Below are 19848 nucleotides of genomic sequence, written 5' to 3' on the forward strand. Positions count from 1 at the left end.
AAAAAAAACATAAAATGCTGTCTAAATTGAGATTTTAAAGCCCACAACAAAACAAAGGTGACTCTTATCACACAGCGTGTGTGTGCATGCTTGCGTGTGTTCTCCTATCACTCCTCACCCTTTATCATGTTCCCCCCCCCCCTTTCTGTTCCACCACCATGTCCTGGTCCGACCCACAGGACAATATCGCCTGTAGGATATCATCTAACTTGTCACAATGTCCTTGAGCCCAAATGGGAGGCAAAGACACGCTCGCTGTTCTTTATGAATAGTTGAATACAGTACATGAACAAAGAAGTAACGGGATGACGAACTATTTCAATGACTGAAACGCTCATCGCCGACAGCTTTGATGCATATATTACGTGATGCTAAAGGTCAACAGGGTGTACAGTATTGCAACGGTGGCCTTGGTTATTCTGCAGATACAGCAGCTGTATTTGAACTTCTTCCTTTAATTCCAGAGTCAATGGTGAGCTTGTACGAAGTTTGTGGATCTTGTCCGGATGCCAATAGCAGCAAGACCCATCGCCATCGATACTGCTCAGCTCTGATAGGCCTCTGTTGCTTTCTCTTTTGTTGACATAGAAAGAAAGCCCGGGGTATCTTTTTTTTCTGGGTGAATAATCAGAATCGGAAAAAGCTTTATTCGTCCCATGTATACAATGGGGAAATTTGCAATCATCCAAATGGTTGGATTAAAATCAACATTGGATGAGTTTTGTTCATGAAATGTAGGTAGAAATGGTAAAATCTATATTGCACAAACTTTAACAGGTCAAACTTTAAAAAATATAAATATATCTAAAATACCTGTCGTGGTAAACCCCTGGTGTCTTTTCTGGGTGAATAATTATTAAAATGGTTGTACAGTGAGACCTCAACTTACAAACACCTTATCTTACAAACTTTTCGTCTTACAAATTTCAAATTTCTGAAAATTAAACCTTATAATAAGCACTATTTTCATAATACACACCCACCACGGCTGTCAGAGTGATCTTCGGCGGAAGCACACGACCGAACAGCACCAGAGGTTAAGTTACCAACAAGGAAGGTGACTCTCCTTCCATAAGCCATCAACGACCATCAAAAAGGTAAATAAAACTTTATTTTACAGCACAGTTTATTTCTTTAATTACAGTCCTCATGTAATGTGTCTCTCTTTCCAAACAGCAATTCCATTTGACCTTCGACTTCCAACGCCATCCCGTCAAGCCATCAATGACCATCACAAATACAAATAAAGTGACTTTATGATACAATGCAGTGTATTTCTTTCATTACAATACAATAGCACATTTATTATACATAGAATAAGGTAGGTTGTGTGTAGTTTTAAGGCGTATTTAGTTGAAAAGTATATTTTATGGAAACCCGGGAACGGATTAGTCCCATTTTAATGGTTTCCTATGGGAATTTTTTTGGAGATACACACTTTTTGCCTTACACACTTTGTCTGGGAACCAATTAAGTTTGTAAGTTGAGTTCTCACTGTATTCAAATCAACATCAGGTGATTTTTTTTTTTCTTGAATAAAATTTTGTAGCTAGAAATGGTCAAATCAATATTGCACAAACTTTAACAGGTCAAACTTCAAAACAACAAAAACATAAACATATCTCAAAGAAATACCTATTGTGCTGGGAAGAAGTACTAATTTTAAAGCATTATCAATTTTTTTTTTTTGAGAAACAGGAAGCTACCTATAATTAATATAAGCAGTTCAGAATCAGAATCAGAAAACCTTTATTTGTCCCACAATGGGGAAATTTGCGGTCCACAGCAGCAATTTGAAAGGGAATGGGGGGTGAAAGGATAGAATAAAATTAAGCATAGCAAAATAAAAATGTCAACTGTATACTGTAAATGTGCAAAACCGTTTCATTAAAAAACTGTACATAGTGCAAGTATCAAGAAACGCATATTGATATACGTAGCTGTTGATCAGTGTGATTTGAATTTAGTATCTATAATTAATATTTACATATTTATAATACACCACGATTTTAATACATGAATGTGCTGCTCCAAAAATAGTGTAATGCATTGCTGACATTTATTTTTAATTTAATTTTGTCACGTTGAGATTTTCAACGCATTCCCAAGTGTCAAAGGCGGCCACAAGAGGGAAGTGCTGCTGCATGTTCAAAGACTCCACTCTGACTCCATTTTGACCTGCTACACAGAGAGGAGAGCACTTCACATTTTTCCTGCACATATTTTAATTTGTTTCTCTTTCTTCGTTGTCTTTGACACGTAAACCCAATCATAATTCAGCTAACCAGTGAAAGTAAACAAACTTTACGTAGAGATAAGCTAACTAAAATGACGCAATTGTGACGTTTACACAACGGTTACACGGTGTTCAATTGGCTGAAACCCAGAGAGTGGGCGGGACTTTCTGCTTGAAGCTATAAACAAACATGGCGTGGAGCGGCTGCTTTGTAAACTGGACTCGAATAACTCACATCTCTTCAAAAAACATCACCTGGCGAGCTTCCAGGCAAGTAGATAATAGATGATTGATGATACTTTAGATTTGTCGAGAAGAATAACGCCGATAGAATGCTTGTGAGTGCGTAACGTTGAGTTTTCAGCCAGTTACTATCGTTGGGAACCGAGTGTCAATGAATGACAGCTCACTCACCTTTTTTTCTTTCTGCTCGCCCTATTCGTTTTAATTAATTGTTATCATATGAAGCGTCCGTTTTACACGTCAATCATAATATGTCATATGCCATTATATGTTAAGCCCCACCATGCAATTTCTCAAATCATGACGTAAGATGTGGATGGCATTAACGATCCTTTGAAATGATTCCCTGTTTTTTAAAAAAAGGCTTGACTATTACTGTCAAGCGATTCGTGGATTTCGACGTGAATCCAAGAGGCCAGAAACAAAGAAAGGCGATATCAGACATGAAACACACACCAACAACATTGCAGCTCCGGAAAGTCCACAAGGACCGACCCTTCGTCCTCACGTCCCCCGGCCGAAGCTCCTCAGGCCTCTGCTGTTCACACTGGGGGTAAGCGCCTCTTTTTCCCGATCTGTTCTTTGACGAATGCCTGGAGAATAAATCGTAACAATTTTGTCAAAGGAGCTGTTGTACTTTATTCAGCAAATAATTGAATGTAAACACAATGACTTCACTCTCGGTGACAATATTGGCCAGAGATATAATAATAATAATAATAATAATAATAATAATAATAATAATAGATAAATAAATAAATCTAATTTTCCTTTTGGCTTTTCCCTTCAGGGGTTGCCACAGCAAGTCAGTGTCCTCCATCTAACGGCTTTGTGCATCCTCTTCTCTCTAATAATAATAATAATAATAATAATAATAATAATAATAATAATAATAATAATAATAATAATAATAATACATTTAATTACATTTAAAGCACCTTTCAAATATGGAGGCAATTGATCAGAAATTGTCCATCAATTTTTTTTAAACTAAAACTTTTATGATACTGCACACAAACTGAAAGCTTTCAAGCATTCATTTGTTTCAGTTTTTATTATGGCAGAAAGACCCCCCCAAAAAACTCCAGACATTTCCTGATCATGCTAATAGTTTTTTGGGGTGGGGGGTGGGAGGGTGATCATGCTTTTTTTTTTTTTTTTAGGGGGGCACCATAGTCCGAACCTTTGTTTTTAGGAATCTGCTGATGTTTCCTCACTTTTTAAGCACTAAATTTGATGATTTAATAGATTTAATATTTAATTCATTCACTGCCAGACGTGCAAAAATGTGTCTACTCCGGTGCCAGGTTTTTTGTCATTGACATTCGAATTCCTGAACCCACAGAATATTGAGTTTTAGGACTACATAAACCTTCAATGCAGTGTAAGAAACCTTCAACTCTCTTTCATCAGAAAATAAAGAGTTAATTCCAAAGTTATATGGGTCTGGAGTTATATGAGCGTGAAATGGGGGCAGCTGTTCAAAATACAATGCAATACATACATATTGGTTTATATAGAGCTTTAACAACAGCTGAAGCTGGAACAAAGCGCTAACGTGGAAAAAAAGGGTAATGCTGCCCCCTTGTGGAAGGGAAAAAACATTGCCAGAGGTCTGGCCAGCGCTTTATCGGCACCCAAACATGAAAAACCAAAACCCGAACAAATTCGGGAATGGCGCTCTATGTCATATTTTTAATTCCCGAATAAATCCGTGCATGGCAGTCAATGAGTTAGTTGTCTATTGATTCAGATAAGAACTTCTTTTATTGTGAGGTATTATTTTTGGAATACATATACGTATTTATATGCAGGATATACTACAACATTTTTTATCATCATATAAGGATGTTTTCCTCATAATGTCAGCCTTTTGACCCATAAAGTCGCTCTCCTAATGCCACGTCAGTTTACAGGCTGTTCTTTCGGTGCCGCGGCCATTCTGCAATCCGAGAACACAAAGTCAAGACTACGGACTTTAAAGGACCAAGAGGAGTCTGATAACTTGTTAGCGGTGAGGTTGTATTTATTTTTGGGAGAGAATAAAAGAGTCCGCTTGGAAAGTCATTGAGGATCTTTGTGTTGTGTTTGTAGGCTTCCCCCGACATGGCGTACTGGCATGATTGGTGGAACCAGCTGACGGTCTTCCAACGCAAGCTCATCATCCTCATGTCTGTGGTGGACGACTTCTGGTCCAGACGTACCGAAGGCCAGAGGACCGTCACAGGTCAGGGACATACGTATTTTTTTATATGTATCTTTCGAAAGAGTACAGTATTCAAAGTCCACACACTTTTATGTGATAAAATCAGTAGAAGTCAATTGAAGTTTCAAATGAGCTTTTCAAGCCTGAGGTGGGCTTTCATTGTTCGTCTAAAGCAGTGGCGGGCCGTGGATTTCATCGCTAGGCCTTCAGTAGTGCTATGTCTGAATCAATCCAGACTGAAAAAAGGGTGGTGTGATTTTCTACAAGTCCACTAGAGGGTACCGTTAGCCAGGAAATAACTGTCCAACCTTTCTTGACTCAATACCGTACAATAGCTATCTGGCTGGCTGGCTAGCTATCTAGCTGGCTAGCTATGAGCTATCTATTGGCTTGCTAGCTAGCTTTCTATCTATTTGTCTTACTATTCTTTTTGAGTTGCTTCTGAGTTGAGTGAACGCTGCTCACCCACCAAAAAAAAATGTCCTGTAACTGGAATGTGACCTTGAGAGTTTTGAAAGGCGCTTAAAAATAAAATTATGATTAAAAATATTATTATTATTATTATGAAGAAGAAGAAGAAGAACAAGAAAAAAAATAAATTTCAAGCAAGGAGTAAAAAACAACGGACAATATGTGGTTCCAGAAGTGTACACACACGTTTGTCACTTGGGATATGCCTGTTTTCCAAATTAACCAATCACTTTTCAAATCATGTTTAAATCTGCCACCATTAGGTTGTCAAAGTCATATTTTTGCCGTGGGCCACACAGTAAAAATATGAAATTTTGGCTCCGATTTTAGCAATCATCATGGAATTTAACAAATTTAATTTGCTTTCGCGGGCCGAAAAAAATGATGTGGCGGGCCGGATTTGGCCCGCGGGCCTTGACTTTGACACCTGTGATACAGAGCTTTAACAACAGCTGAAGCTGGAACAAAGCACTAACGTGGAAAAAAAGGGTAATGCTGCCTCCTTGTGGAAGGTAAAAAAACATTGCCAGATGTCTGGCCAGCACTTTATCGGCACTCCAGCAAGAAAAACCAAAACCCGAACGTTCTGAAATGATTTATTGATTTCATTTTTCTTATGATCACCAAAAAAGCAAGCATTTGTGCTTTTTTATATCCACTTTTTAAAAAGAGAAAGTTCAATCTATTTAATGCTTCTTCTGCAGGTATTATCTTGGTTAATGCATTGGTGCTGTGCTGCTGGAGAATCCCTTCGCTTCAAAGGACCATGATGAAATATTTTACTTCAAACCCCGCCGCCAGTGAGTGATGATGATTGTGATGAATGATTACAAACCAAATTAAAACACTTTCCGGACAGTTTTTTTACGAGCCACTTGAAGAGCTTGTTTTGTTATGACGTCGTTATTTCCATTTGGTAAGTGGGTTGGTTCAGGCTCTCAAAATTTTAGGAAAATCTTTCAATGGACCCCAAAAAGACCCCTATAGCTTTTTCAAAGAAACCCTCACCGTTATTTTCGCTGGTGAATTTCAACGTTATCTTTTTACCCCCGAATATTTCTACATCGTTGCAAACTAACATCTCCAGATTGTAAGGTTAGTATTCTGTCAAAGTTTTAACTTGACCAGAATGAGCTATGTATTTTCATCCTTTTAGAATTTACAGACGCTCCCCAACTTACGAACAAGATACGTTCCAAACAGTCGTTCATAAGGTGAATTTGTTCATAAGTTGAATTTGTTCATAAGTTGAATTTGTTCATAAGTTGCTTCTGTGCTATATTTTGTATGGAATGTATGTTTAAGGTTTATAAAAGTATGTTTAATTTTATTATTATAAGAAACCTGTATTGGTTTGTACTGGAAAATAAACATTTAATAAAATATATGCTCGATAAAGATATGTACATGTACAACCGGAGAGATTACTATATACAGTAAAGTCTCGTTATAGCGATATCGGATATATCGATAGTCCCGGTTATAGCGATACTATTTCTATGCACGCACGGAGAAAATTACATGCAAACAAGGTCGGGTATATCGATAGTCCCGGTTATATCGATATTTTTTTGGACTCCCTTGAATATCGATATAACGAGACTTTACTGTATTTTGCTACAAAAGTGTTTGTATCTACCGTTGTTCGTAAGTAGGGAAGCGTCTGTATTTATTTTATTTTTATTTTTCGTCTCAAATTCAGATTTAACCATTGCCAAATGAAAGCTTTTTCTCGTTAACCCTTTCGGGGACAGAGGTTACTACAGTGGTGTGCTTATCATGTTATCAGGTTGTACGGTGAATGAAAGAGGGGTGAAAGATGCGTTTTTATGACATACGTATGTCGAATTCAATGAAAGTGAGCTCAACACTTCCTCTTTGTTTTTTTGGTCAGAGAGTCAGTGCCTTCCCATGGTCCTGTCCTCGTTCAGTCATTACTCCATCTTCCACTTGATGGCCAACATGTACGTCCTGTGGACATTCTCCACAGGGGTCGTCTCACTTTTAGGGAGAGAGCAATTTCTCGCCGTCTACATGTCATCCGGTAAGTTGAAAGGGGTGATTTGTCATCACAAATAAATTCAGCTCATTAAAATGTTTTTTTTTTTTTTTATTGTACTTTGCTACTTGCACGTTTTAGTTTTTAACTCATTCACTGCCAGTCATGTGCAAAAAATGCGTCCACTCCTGTGACAGGGTTTTTGTCATTTCACTCAAATTGCAGAACCCGCAGAATATTAAGTCGTTTTTAGCCGAAAAAACAACCGTGTATAAGAAGGCATTTTTGATCCGAAAAAAATCTATATAGAGTAAAGCGTTTTTATCACGAAAAAAACGACCATATATAGTAAGGCGTTTTTAGACGACAAAACAACCATGTATAGTAAGGCGTTTTTGGCCCAAAAAAAACCGACCATGTATCGTAAGCTGTTTTTAGCGGAAAAAAACAACCATGTACATACAGTGGATTTAGCTCAGTAGCTGTTTGCAAACTTCCCCATTCTTATTTTTATTATTATAAAAAAACAACCATGTATAGTCAGGCTTTTTTAGCAGGACAAAAATGACCATGTATTATAAGCCATTTTTGAACCGAAAAAACAACCATGTAAAGTAAGGCGTTTTTAGCCGAAAAACGACCATGTATAGTAAGGCGTTTTAGCCCGAAAAAAAGCGACCATGTAGAGTAAGCCGTTTTTAGCCAAAAAAATGACCATGTATAGTAAGCCGTTTTTAAACCGAAAAACGACCATGTATAGTAAGATGTTTTTAGACGAAAAAAACCACCATGTATAGTAAGGCGTTTTTAAACCGAAAAACGACCATGTATAGTAAGGCGTCTTTAGCCGAAAAAACGACCATGTATAGTGAGGCGTTTTTAGCCGAAAAAAACCATCATGTATAGTAAGGCGTTTTTAGCCGAAAAAACGACCATGGATAGTAAGGCGTTTTTAGCCGAAAAAACGACCATGTATAGTAAGGCGTTTTTAGCCGAAAAAACGACCATGGATAGTAAGGCGTTTTTAGCCGAAAAAACGACCATGGATAGTAAGGCGTTTTTAGCCGAAAAAACGACCATGTATAGTAAGGCGTTTTCAGCTCGAAAAAAAACCACCATGTAGAGTAAGCCGTTTTTCGCCAAAAAAACGACCATGTATAATAAGGCGTTTTTAGCCGAAAAAACGGCCATGTACAGTGGTATAATATAATAAGGTGTTTTTAGCCGAAAAAAATGACCATGTATAGTCGCGTTTTTAGCACGACAAAAATGACCATGTATAGTTAGGCGTTTTTGAAGCGAAAAAAAACGACCATGTATAGTAAGCCGTTTTTAGCCGAAAAAAACGACCATGTATAGTAAGGCGTTTTTAGCCGAAAAAAGACCATGTATAGTAAGCCGTTTTTAGCACGACAAAAACGACCATGTTTTTAACCGAAAAAAACGACCATGGATAGTTTGGCGTTTTTAGCTCGAAAAAAAACGACCATGTACAGTAAGGCGTTTTTTGCCGAAAAAAAAATGACCATGGATAGTAAGGCGTTTTTAGCTAAAAAACGACCATGTATAGTAAGGCGGTTTTAGCCGGAAAAAACGACCATGTATAGTAAGGCGTTTTTAGCCGAAAAAAACGACCATGTATAGTAAGGCGTTTTTAGCCGAAAAAACCGACCATGTATAGTAAGGCGTTTTTAGCCGAAAAAACCGACCATGTATAGTAGCGTTTTTAGCCGAAAAAACGACCATGTATAGTAAGGCGTTTTTAGCCGAAAAAAACGACCATGTATAGTAAGGCGTTTTTAGCCGAAAAAACGACCATGTATAGTAAGGCGTTTTTGAAGCGAAAAAAACGACCATGTATAGTAAGGCGTTTTTAGCCGAAAAAAACGACCATGTATAGTAAGGTGTTTTTAGCCGAAAAAAACGACCATGTAAGGCATTTTTGGCCCAAAAAAAAAAAAAAACAACCATGTATAGTAAGGCATTTTAGCCGAAAAAAACGACCATGTATAGTAAGGCATTTTTGGCCGAAAAAAAAACATGTATAGTAAGGCGTTTTTAGCCGAAAAAACGACCATGTATAGTAAGGCGTTTTTGAAGCGAAAAAAAACGACCATGTATAGTAAGGCGTTTTTAGCCGAAAAAAACGACCATGTAAGGCATTTTTGGCCCAAAAAAAAAACAACCATGTATAGTAAAGCATTTTAGCCGAAAAAAACGACCATGTATAGTAAGGCGTTTTTAGCCGAAAAAAAACGACCATGTATAGTAAGGCGTTTTTAGCCGGAAAAACGACCATGTATAGTAAGGCGTTTTTGAAGCGAAAAAAACGACCATGTATAGTAAGGCGTTTTTAGCCGAAAAAAACGACCATGTATAGTAAGGCGTTTTTAGCCGAAAAAACGACCATGTATAGTAAGGCGTTTTTAGCCGAAAAAAACGACCATGTATAGTAAGGCATTTTTGGCCGAAAAAAAAAACATGTATAGTAAGGCGTTTTTGAAGCGAAAAAAACGACCATGTATAGTAAGGCGTTTTTAGCCGAAAAAAACGACCATGTAAGGCATTTTTGGCCCAAAAAAAAAACAACCATGTATAGTAAGGCATTTTAGCCGAAAAAAACGACCATGTATAGTGAGGCGTTTTTAGCCGAAAAAAACGACCATGTATAGTAAGGCGTTTTTGAAGCGAAAAAAACGACCATGTATAGTAAGGCGTTTTTAGCCGAAAAAAACGACCATGTATAGTAAGGTGTTTTTAGCCGAAAAAAACGACCATGTAAGGCATTTTTGGCCCAAAAAAAAAAAACAACCATGTATAGTAAGGCATTTTAGCCGAAAAAAACGACCATGTATAGTAAGGCATTTTTGGCCGAAAAAAAAACATGTATAGTAAGGTGTTTTTAGCCGAAAAAACGACCATGTATAGTAAGGCGTTTTTGAAGCGAAAAAAAACGACCATGTATAGTAAGGCGTTTTTAGCCGAAAAAAACGACCATGTAAGGCATTTTTGGCCCAAAAAAAAAACCAACCATGTATAGTAAAGCATTTTAGCCGAAAAAAACGACCATGTATAGTAAGGCGTTTTTAGCCGAAAAAAACGACCATGTATAGTAAGGCGTTTTTAGCCGGAAAAACGACCATGTATAGTAAGGCGTTTTTGAAGCGAAAAAAACGACCATGTATAGTAAGGCGTTTTTAGCCGAAAAAAACGACCATGGTTAGTAAGGCGTTTTTAGCCGAAAAAACGACCATGTATAGTAAGGCGTTTTTAGCCGAAAAAAACGACCATGTAAGGCATTTTTGGCCAAAAAAAAAAACAACCATGTATCGTAAGGCATTTTAGCCGAAAAAAACGACCATGTATAGTAAGGCGTTTTTAGCCGAAAAAAACGACCATGTATAGTAAGGCGTTTTTGAAGCGAAAAAAACGACCATGTATAGTAAGGCGTTTTTAGCCGAAAAAAACGACCATGTATAGTAAGGCGTTTTTGAAGCGAAAAAAACGACCATGTATAGTAAGGCGTTTTTAGCCGAAAAAAACGACCATGTAAGGCATTTTTGGCCCAAAAAAAAAAAAAAACAACCATGTATAGTAAGGCATTTTAGCCGAAAAAAACGACCATGTATAGTAAGGCGTTTTTAGCCGAAAAAACGACCATGTATAGTAAGGCGTTTTTAGCCGAAAAAAACGACCATGTAAGGCATTTTTGGCCAAAAAAAAAAACAACCATGTATCGTAAGGCATTTTAGCCGAAAAAAACGACCATGTATAGTAAGGCGTTTTTAGCCGAAAAAAACGACCATGTATAGTAAGGCGTTTTTGAAGCGAAAAAAACGACCATGTATAGTAAGGCGTTTTTAGCCGAAAAAAACGACCATGTATAGTAAGGCGTTTTTGAAGCGAAAAAAACGACCATGTATAGTAAGGCGTTTTTAGCCGAAAAAAACGACCATGTAAGGCATTTTTGGCCCAAAAAAAAAAAAAAAACAACCATGTATAGTAAGGCATTTTAGCCGAAAAAAACGACCATGTATAGTAAGGCGTTTTTAGCCGAAAAAACGACCATGTATAGTAAGGCGTTTTTAGCCGAAAAAAACGACCATGTAAGGCATTTTTGGCCAAAAAAAAAAACAACCATGTATAGTAAGGCATTTTAGCCCAAAAAAACGACCATGTATAGTAAGGCGTTTTTAGCCGAAAAAAACGACCATGTATAGTAAGGCGTTTTTAGCCGAAAAAAACGACCATGTAAGGCATTTTTGGCCCAAAAAAAAAAAAAAACAACCATGTATAGTAAGGCATTTTAGCCGAAAAAAACGACCATGTATAGTAAGGCGTTTTTAGCCGAAAAAACGACCATGTATAGTAAGGCGTTTTTAGCCGAAAAAAACGACCATGTAAGGCATTTTTGGCCAAAAAAAAAAACAACCATGTATAGTAAGGCATTTTAGCCGAAAAAAACGAACATGTATAGTAAGGCATTTTTGGCCGAAAAAAAAACATGTATAGTAAGGCGTTTTTAGCCGAAAAAACGACCATGTATAGTAAGGCGTTTTTGAAGCGAAAAAAACGACCATGTTAGGCATTTTTGGCCAAACAAAAAAAAAACCAACCAAGGCATTTTAGCCGAAAAAAACGACCATGTATAGTAAGGCGTTTTTAGCTGAAAAAAACGACCATGTATAGTAAGGCGTTTTTGAAGCGAAAAAAAAGACCATGTATAGTAAGGTGTTTGTAGCCGAAATAAACGACCATGGATAGTAAGGCGTTTCTTGCACGACAAAAACGACCATGTATAATAAGGCGTTTTTAGCCGAAAAAAACGACCATGGATAGTAAGGCGTTTCTTGCACAACAAAAACCGACCATGTATAATAAGGCGTTTTTAGCCGAAAAAACGACCATGTATAGTTAGGATGAGTTTTGCGGAAAAAAAACAACCATATAGATTAGGGCGTTTTTCTTATCCTTTAACATGTAGATTTAGCTCAGTGGTAGAGTGAATGCTCAGCATGCTTGCAGTCCTGAGTTCAAGACCCAGCATCTGCACTTAAGCTGTTTGCAAACTTCCTGTTTATGTACACGAAAGGTCCTTCTTATTTTTATTATTATTAAAAAAAACGACCATGTATAGTAAGGCATTTTTAGCCCAAAAAAACAACAATGTATAGTCAGGTGTTTTTAGCACGACAAAAACGACCATGCATTTTTAGCCTAAAAAAACCACCATGAACAGGAAGGCGTTTTTAGCCCAAAAAAAACGACCATGTATAGTAAGGCGTTTTTAGCCGCAAAAGACGACCATGTATAGTAAGGCGTTTTTAGCCGCAAAAGACGACCATGTATACTAAGGCGTTTTTAGCCGAAAAAACGACCATATACAGTAAAGTCTCGTTATATCGATATCGGATATATCGATAGTCCCGGTTATATCGATACTATTTCTATGCACGCACGGAGAAAATTACATGCAAACAGGGTCGGATATATCGATATTTTTTCGGATTCCCTTGTATATCGATATAACCGGACTTTACTGTATAGTAATGCATTTTTAGCTGAATAAAAACAACCAAGGATAGCCAGGCATTTTAAGCATGACAAAAATGACCATGTATCGTAAGGCATTTTAATTTAAAAAAAAATGACCATGTATAGTCAGGCGTTTTTAGCACGACAAAAACGACCATGTATAGTGAGGCGTTCTTAGCCTAAAAAAACACCATGTATAGCAAGGCGTTTTTAGCATGACAAAAAAGACCATGTATAGTAAGGCATTTTGAGCCAAAAAAACGACCTTGTGTAGTAAGGCGTTTTTAGCATGACAAAAACGACCATGTATAGTAAGGCGTTTTTGAACCGAAAAAAACTACCATGTATAATAAGCCGTTCTTAGCGGAAAAAAACGACCATGTATAGTAAGCCGTTTTTAGCACGACAAAAACGACCATGTATAGTAAGGCATTTCGGCAAGAAAAAAAAACCCATGTAAGGTAAGGCATTTTTCAGTCGAAAAAAAAACGACTGTGTGTGTGTGTGTGTGTGTGTGTGTGTGTGTGTGTGTGTGTGTGTGTGTGTGTGTGTGTGTGTGTATTAACTCTGACTTCTACTTCATCGTATTTTTCGGTCTGGCCCTTGATTGTGTTGCCTTTGGCCTACTTTGGCTGCTCGTCTTCTTATTTCCCTCCAGGTGTTATTTCCACGATGTTCAGCTATGTCTATAAAACAGCCTCTGGACGCATCTTTCCTTCATTAGGAGCGGTAAGCATATAACAGTTCATGCAGGACCATCAAATAATAAATAAACAAACAAATAAATACTTCAATAATAACTATTTTTTTAACTGCGTTTTTTTTGTGACCGTCAGTCTGGTGCAATCATGGCAGTGGTAGCTGTGCTCTGTTCCAAAGTCCCAGAAGCCAAACTGAGCATTATTTTCCTCCCAATGGTCATGTTCACAGCGGGAAACGTGAGTGGAACAGTGATGAGATCCCCTTAAAGGACAACCGACACCATTTTTTCCTAACTGACATCAGAAAAAACGTTTTATAGCATCTAGAATACCCAAAACACACAGTATGATATTTTTAGTCAGATGCAAAACACCAATAAAAATGACTTAAAGTGTCCAAAATCTGCAAAAAAAAGAACCAGTTTCAGAAGGTCCCGCCCCCTTGTTCGTGATGTCACGCCAAGACGTCTTGCCTTGCTCGAGAATCAAAACAATGGCTTCAGATTCGGAAAAGATGCTTTCTTGTTACTCATCCAGTTATGAATATGATTCAAATAGTTCTGAAGAGGAAAGCATACATGTTTGCAATCGATTAAAGAATTTATTCCGGGCCATTTTGAGGCAATAGGGGGGGGGGGGAATGTATCACCAAAAAAAGAGGCACAAAATGGCGACAGAACTCCGTGTAAGGAATTAATCAGCCCGTTTCCACAGGCTGATTAATTCCTTACACTGAGCTTTGTCGCCCTCTTCTGCCCCTTTTTGGTGCAACACAAAGTTTTCACAGCAAACAAGTACAGCAAAATGCATTGACGTGATGGAAGGACTGCTACAATGTGTCCTTTTTTCGGTCAGGGGCGTTCCTTCAGTGACGTAACGTGAGGACTCGTCACCAACTCAAAAACAAGACTTCCGGAATATTCGGCACGAGTCTTAAAACGTCAAATATAGCTATATGCGGTGGAATCTTTGTAAAATACGCTCAGTAGAAGTCATTTGAAGCCATTTTATAAATTATGGACACAACTTGTCCGGAGACGTCGGTTGTCCTTTAACCCAAAACTACTTCAAAATGACCTCAGAAATGGCGAGTTTCAGAATGTCCTGCCTAGTATAATGTGGTATTTTCTGATTTTTTATGAGTTCAAAAATATTCCAGGGTTTTATCAGTTGGTCACAATAAAATACAAAACATATAATTTTTAGATATGACCAATCGTCCTTTAAAATATTCATGTTCCTTAGATGTTTTTACATAATATTTTGGCCTCAGAAATAGACAAACAAATGGAGTTTTACTTGAGACACTAAATACAAAAAAAAAAACAATTAAAAAAACATCATATTTTCCATTTCTATACCCAATAAATTATGATGTATTGCTCTTTAGGCACTAAAAGCTGTGGTTGCTATGGATATGGCAGGCTTGCTGTTGGGATGGCAGATGTTCGACCATGCGGCTCATATCGGCGGAGCTCTCTTTGGCGCGTAAGTGAAAGAAAGGTAGAAAGATCAAATCATTGAAATCTCATGGCTTTGCAAGCTATTTTTAAACTGTAAAAGCTCACAAATCAGGTTTTGCTCACTCCTACATTAACTCATTCACTGCCAGACGATGTGCAAAAATGTGTACATTCCAGTGCCAGGGTTTTTGTCATTTTCACTCAAAATTGCCAGACCCACAGAATATTGAGTTTCAGGACTACATAAACATTCAGTTTAGCATAAGAAACCTTAGACTATCTTCTTTTAGCAGAAATAATTTTCTTGTGACGTCACATCAGGAATCATCACCAACTCGAAAACAAGACTTCCTGAATATTCAGCGTGAGTCTTAAAACGTAAAATATAGCTATATGCCGTGGAATCTTTGTAAAATACGCTCAGTAGAAGTCATTTGAAGTGATTTTACAAATTATGGACACAACTTATGCGTCGGTTGTCCTTTAATGGCTATCAATAAACTACATGGGGCCCAACATTGACCCTTGGGGGATACCACAAACAATACAATAGTATGACGAATAAATTCAGGGAATGGCAGTGAATGAGTTAAGAAGTCGGTCTTAGAATCTGAATGAAAATGAAGACAAGTGTAATAAACGTGAATTTGAATGTTAATCAACAACTCCCTGTGGATTTGTTGCGCAGCTGGTACGTGATGTACGGGCACAAATTGATCTGGGGCAAAAGGGACACGGTGGTCAAGATGTGGCGCAGCATTCGCCCTCCTAACGGCGGCGGATCGAGGCCTGGAGGCGCATCTGGGATTGATAACAAGGGTAGACCACCCGGACCCAATTGAAACTCACTGGGATCTCCTCAGAAAACAACAACCCCAGCCCCCACCATGATATGCAAGGAGCCTCTTTTCTCCAGAACTCACCATGGATTGTGTTTAACTGCCATTCCCAAATTGATTTCAGACATGGAGCGCCATTCCTGATTTTTTTTGGGCGGGGGTGCCGATTAAGCGCTGGTCAGACCTCTGGCAATGTTTCCTTCCACGGGGTGCAGCATTTGGCTTTGAAGAATAATAATACATTTCCTTTCATTTATAAGCGCCTGCTAGCGATTGATCAATCTGGCTAGCAATCAAACGATCTAGGGAGCTGGCTAGCGATCGGGCTAGCTGGCTAGCGATCGATCGATATAGGTGGCTGGCTAGGAATCGAGCTATCTAGCTAATAATCGATTGATCTGGGCAGCTAGCTAGCGATCGAGCTAGCTAGATAGCTAGCTAGCAATCGATTGATCTAGCGAACAATCGAGCTAGCTAGCGATCGATCAATCTGACTAACAATCAAGGGATCAAGGCAGCTGGCTAGCGATCGGGCTGCCTGGCTAGCGATCGATCGATCTAGGTTGCTGGCTAGCAATCAAGATAGCTAGCTGGCAATTGATTGATCTGGGTAGCTCGCTAATGATCGAGCTAACTAGCGATTGAGCTAGCTAGCGATCGATTGATCTAGCTAGCAATCGATCCATCTTGGTCGCTGGCAGCAATTGAACTGGCTGGCTGGCGATATATCGATCTAAGTGGCTAGCTGGCGATCGGGCTAGCTAGTCCATGTTAGCGCTGTGTTACAGCTTCAGCTGTTGTCGAAGCGCTGTATCAATCAATACGTGTTGTATTTTGTACAGACACCCCCATTTCAAGCTCAGATAACTCCAGACCCATATAATTTAGGAATTAACTTTTTTTCTGTTGAAAGAAGCGAGTCTAAGGTTTCTAACGGTGCATTGAATCGATAAAGTGCTGGTCAGACCTCTGGCAATGTTTTTCCTTTCCACACGGGAGCAGAATGCCTTTTGTACATGTTAGTGCTTTGTTCCAGCTTTAACTTGTTAAAGCGCTATATAAACTACAGTAATATGCATTGTATTTTGGACAGCTACCCTCATTTCAAGCTCAGATAACTCAAGACCCATATGATTTAGGAATTACCTGTCTGTTTCTGATGAAAGAAGAGAGTGAGGTTTCTAACGCTGCATTGAATGTTTATGTAGTCCTAAAATTCAATATTCTGTGGGTCCTGCAATTTGAGTGAAAATGACAAAAACCTTGGCACTGGAGTCGACACATTTATGCACATCAACTGGCAGTGAGTTAAATGTTACTTTTGTTGTTGTTTTTTAAATACCCGTATATTTAAAGCTAGGTGCAAACATCTCACTTATTTCAGGCTAACAAAATGTATCATAAAGAAAATTCTTTTTTTTTAGCTACGACTTCAAGTTAAGCCACTTGTAACTAAAACAGCAATACAATTATGGGATGGGGATTTTGGGTGACATTTTGACCTCCAATTTTAATATATTTATCAGTCGCCCAATGTTGTTCCCCGTTTGTAATAAAGATCTTGAAACTTTTGAAGGTGTTTGTTTGTAATGTACAAAACAAATTCACTGTTGTACAAATTGATTGATTTATTTTTTGGACTCTCGGATTAAAATCAAGAGTATCTCAGGAGGACATGCAAACTCGATGCAGGAAGGCCACAGCAGGAATAAAACCCGGAACCTCACTGCTATGAGGTCAATGCACATTTTTTTTACATGACAAATTACTTGTAGTAGTTAAACGGGTGTGTAGACTTTAAATCCACAAGCTCATCTCTGATTAAAATTTTAAGTTACGTAAAATTTTAATCGGATGTTGACCTTGTAAAAATTTTACATTAAAATTTTAAGTAAAATTTTTTTAAATTTCAATTTTAAGTAAAAAATTTAAAAAGTAAAAAAAATACATTTTAAGTACAAATTTTAAAATAAAATTGTAAGTAAAAACTTTAAATTATAATTTGAAGAAAAATTTGTAATTTACATTTTAAGTAAAACATTTAAATAAAAATTGTAAGTAAAACATTTAAATAAAATTTTTAAGTACACATTCTAAATTAAAATTTTAAGTAAGAAAATTTATATTAAAAAATTATGAACAAATTTTACATTAAAATTAAAATGTTAAGTAAAATTTAAGTAAAAAAATTTAAATTACATTTTTAAGTAAAATTTGTAAATTAAAATTTTAAGTACAAATTTTAAATTAAAAGTAAAAAAAAATAAATTATAATTTCAAGTAAAAAAAATATATTTATATTTTAAGTAAAAATTTTAAATAAACATTAAGTAAAACATTTTAAATAAAAAAATTTTAAGTTAAAATTTTAAGTAAAACATTTACATTAAAAATTTATGTACACATTTTAAATTACATTTTTAAGTAAAATTTTTACATTACATTTCAAGTATTTAATAAAAATGTATGGCATGGCATAAAATAGCCATCGTGATGACTAATTGGGTCACGAAAACACATTTGAAAACACACTGCATTGAAAATGAAAAATGAAATGATTTCTGGCTATTTGTCATAAAGTGACACCCACAATCAAGAGTTAGCAATCTTATTTAATCTTGTTTCCCACCCCCCCAAACTCGAAATCACTGTAGTATATAAGTTACATTTTGTGTCAAATTTCACAGGTTCATTTTTTACCCCTCAAACTTCCAGTTTGACCTCTTGCTCGTATCAAACAAACAAAACAAAAAAAGCAGATTGTATTATACAAAAATGCAAACCAATTTTCACACAGTGAATTCTCTTACAAAGTCAAAATGGCGTCGTAATGGCTACATCCACATTGGAGGAAGATAATTCTAGACATTCCTTAATGGAGTATAATATACATATAAAACCTTTTCTTGCTGAAATTAAACCTGTACCTTAATTTAAGAGATTTTTTTAATTTTTATTTATTTTTCAAGGGAAGCAATAATTTTTTTTTAAAAATCATCTTGCAATTTTTGTTGCCCAATAACTGATGGAAATAAAATGCAAGCCACAAAAAGCGCTAACATAGCTCAGGTTTAAAAAAAAAAAAAAAAAAGTGAGGAATTTAACCGGGCGATCTCAGTGAGGGGGCAGTAAAAAAAGGGGCTCTCTGATCAGCATCTTTTGCTATTCGCTAAGAAGCGGTAAAGCCCCCAAATGCAATGACGTCCAAACTAAAAGATGTTGGGAGAGCAGTCAAGCCATTTTTTAGTTGCACTTTGATAAAAGTGACAGCTCAATGAAAAATGACAAATAATTGACTGCTACCCAAGTACAGCAGCTGTTGATTTGCGGGTCATATTCATTTCTATTGCAAAAAAAAAAAAGGGGGGCTGCGAGGGTCAATTCCCAAAAAGTCTGAATTTGTTTTAGCAGTACAGGTGACATCCGACTTATGACCGAGTTCCGTTGCGACCAAACGGTCGTAAGTCCAAATCCATTCAAAATGTTGAATAAACTCAGCGGCTAAATGACTTGCAAACTCCCCCGCCCCCCCTCTGGTGCCATCACGCAGTCAATTGCTGTGCGAGAGAGAGATGCTGGCTGGCCAAAATTGCCATACGCGTTGCCGGCCTGCTAGCGCGTTGCAGTTCCAGGCGCGGAATTAAAAATTTTAAAATAGGGTCAGGAGGTTGTGGTGGTAAGTACGGGTGGTCGTAAGTCGAGCTGGTCATAAGTCGGGTGTTACCTGTATTTCATTGAAAAAGTGATTCAGAGGCTGCGCCATACCATTTCGGCCTTCAAATTTAGAAATAAGGATGATCCGAGGTCAGTTAAGTCAACTTGAGTGATGACGTAAACGCTTTTTTTTTTGTCCATCTTCATCAATTACAGTACAAGTTGAGGGCAAAAGCAAATTAAAAAAAAGGCAAAAAAGGGTACGTTTTCTACAATACAACAAACACACACAAAAGCTCCATTAAAGTCCCCCCCTCTTTAAAAAAAAAAAAAAACTCCCCTCCCCTCCCCCCCAAAAACATTACAGAATTGTTTTTTTGTCTTCTTCGGAAGCATAGTCTTATCTTTGTTTGAACACAAAAAGATTTAAGTGAACACACGTCAAAAATGCGCACAGAAAGTCCTTCGTCTGGGAAAGGATAAAGTCTGTGTTGGCAAACC

General features: G+C 37.3%; 1 protein-coding gene across 2 annotated transcripts; it reads left to right on the forward strand.

Annotated features, from left to right (window-relative positions):
• The first annotated feature begins 2412 nt into the window (after positions 1–2412).
• Positions 2413–16769, forward strand: LOC148891236 (presenilin-associated rhomboid-like protein A, mitochondrial). 2 transcript variants are annotated; one of them, XM_089008938.1, is made up of 10 exons: positions 2413–2506; positions 2843–3032; positions 4389–4493; positions 4574–4706; positions 5861–5956; positions 7051–7200; positions 13349–13419; positions 13527–13628; positions 14782–14879; positions 15543–16769. In XM_089008938.1, the coding sequence occupies exons 1-10, from the start codon at positions 2427–2429 to the stop codon at positions 15694–15696; spliced, it is 1179 nt and encodes a 392-aa protein (XP_088865064.1). In that variant the 5' UTR covers positions 2413–2426; the 3' UTR covers positions 15697–16769. The 2 variants fall into 2 exon arrangements, with proteins under 2 accessions (XP_088865064.1, XP_088865065.1); XM_089008939.1 differs by having other exon boundaries at positions 14782–14894; positions 15543–15609.
• The last annotated feature ends 3079 nt before the right edge of the window (positions 16770–19848 follow it).

Source organism: Hippocampus bargibanti, linkage group LG11 (assembly GCF_051943395.1).
Source record: "Hippocampus bargibanti isolate YZ-2025 linkage group LG11, ASM5194339v1, whole genome shotgun sequence".
NCBI lineage: Eukaryota > Metazoa > Chordata > Actinopteri > Syngnathiformes > Syngnathidae > Hippocampus > Hippocampus bargibanti.

What these genes read in the sequence shown, in the direction of transcription:
- LOC148891236 (XM_089008938.1), top strand. Translation starts at nt 2,427, where the DNA reads ATGGCGTGGAGCGGCTGCTTTGTAAACTGGACTCGAATAACTCACATC. An exon ending in TACTTCAAACCCCGCCGCCA is followed by an intron (nt 5,957 to 7,050) that starts GTGAGTGATGAT and finishes TTTTTTGGTCAG; the next exon opens with AGAGTCAGTGCCTTCCCATG. An exon ending in CGCCGTCTACATGTCATCCG is followed by an intron (nt 7,201 to 13,348) that starts GTAAGTTGAAAG and finishes ATTTCCCTCCAG; the next exon opens with GTGTTATTTCCACGATGTTC.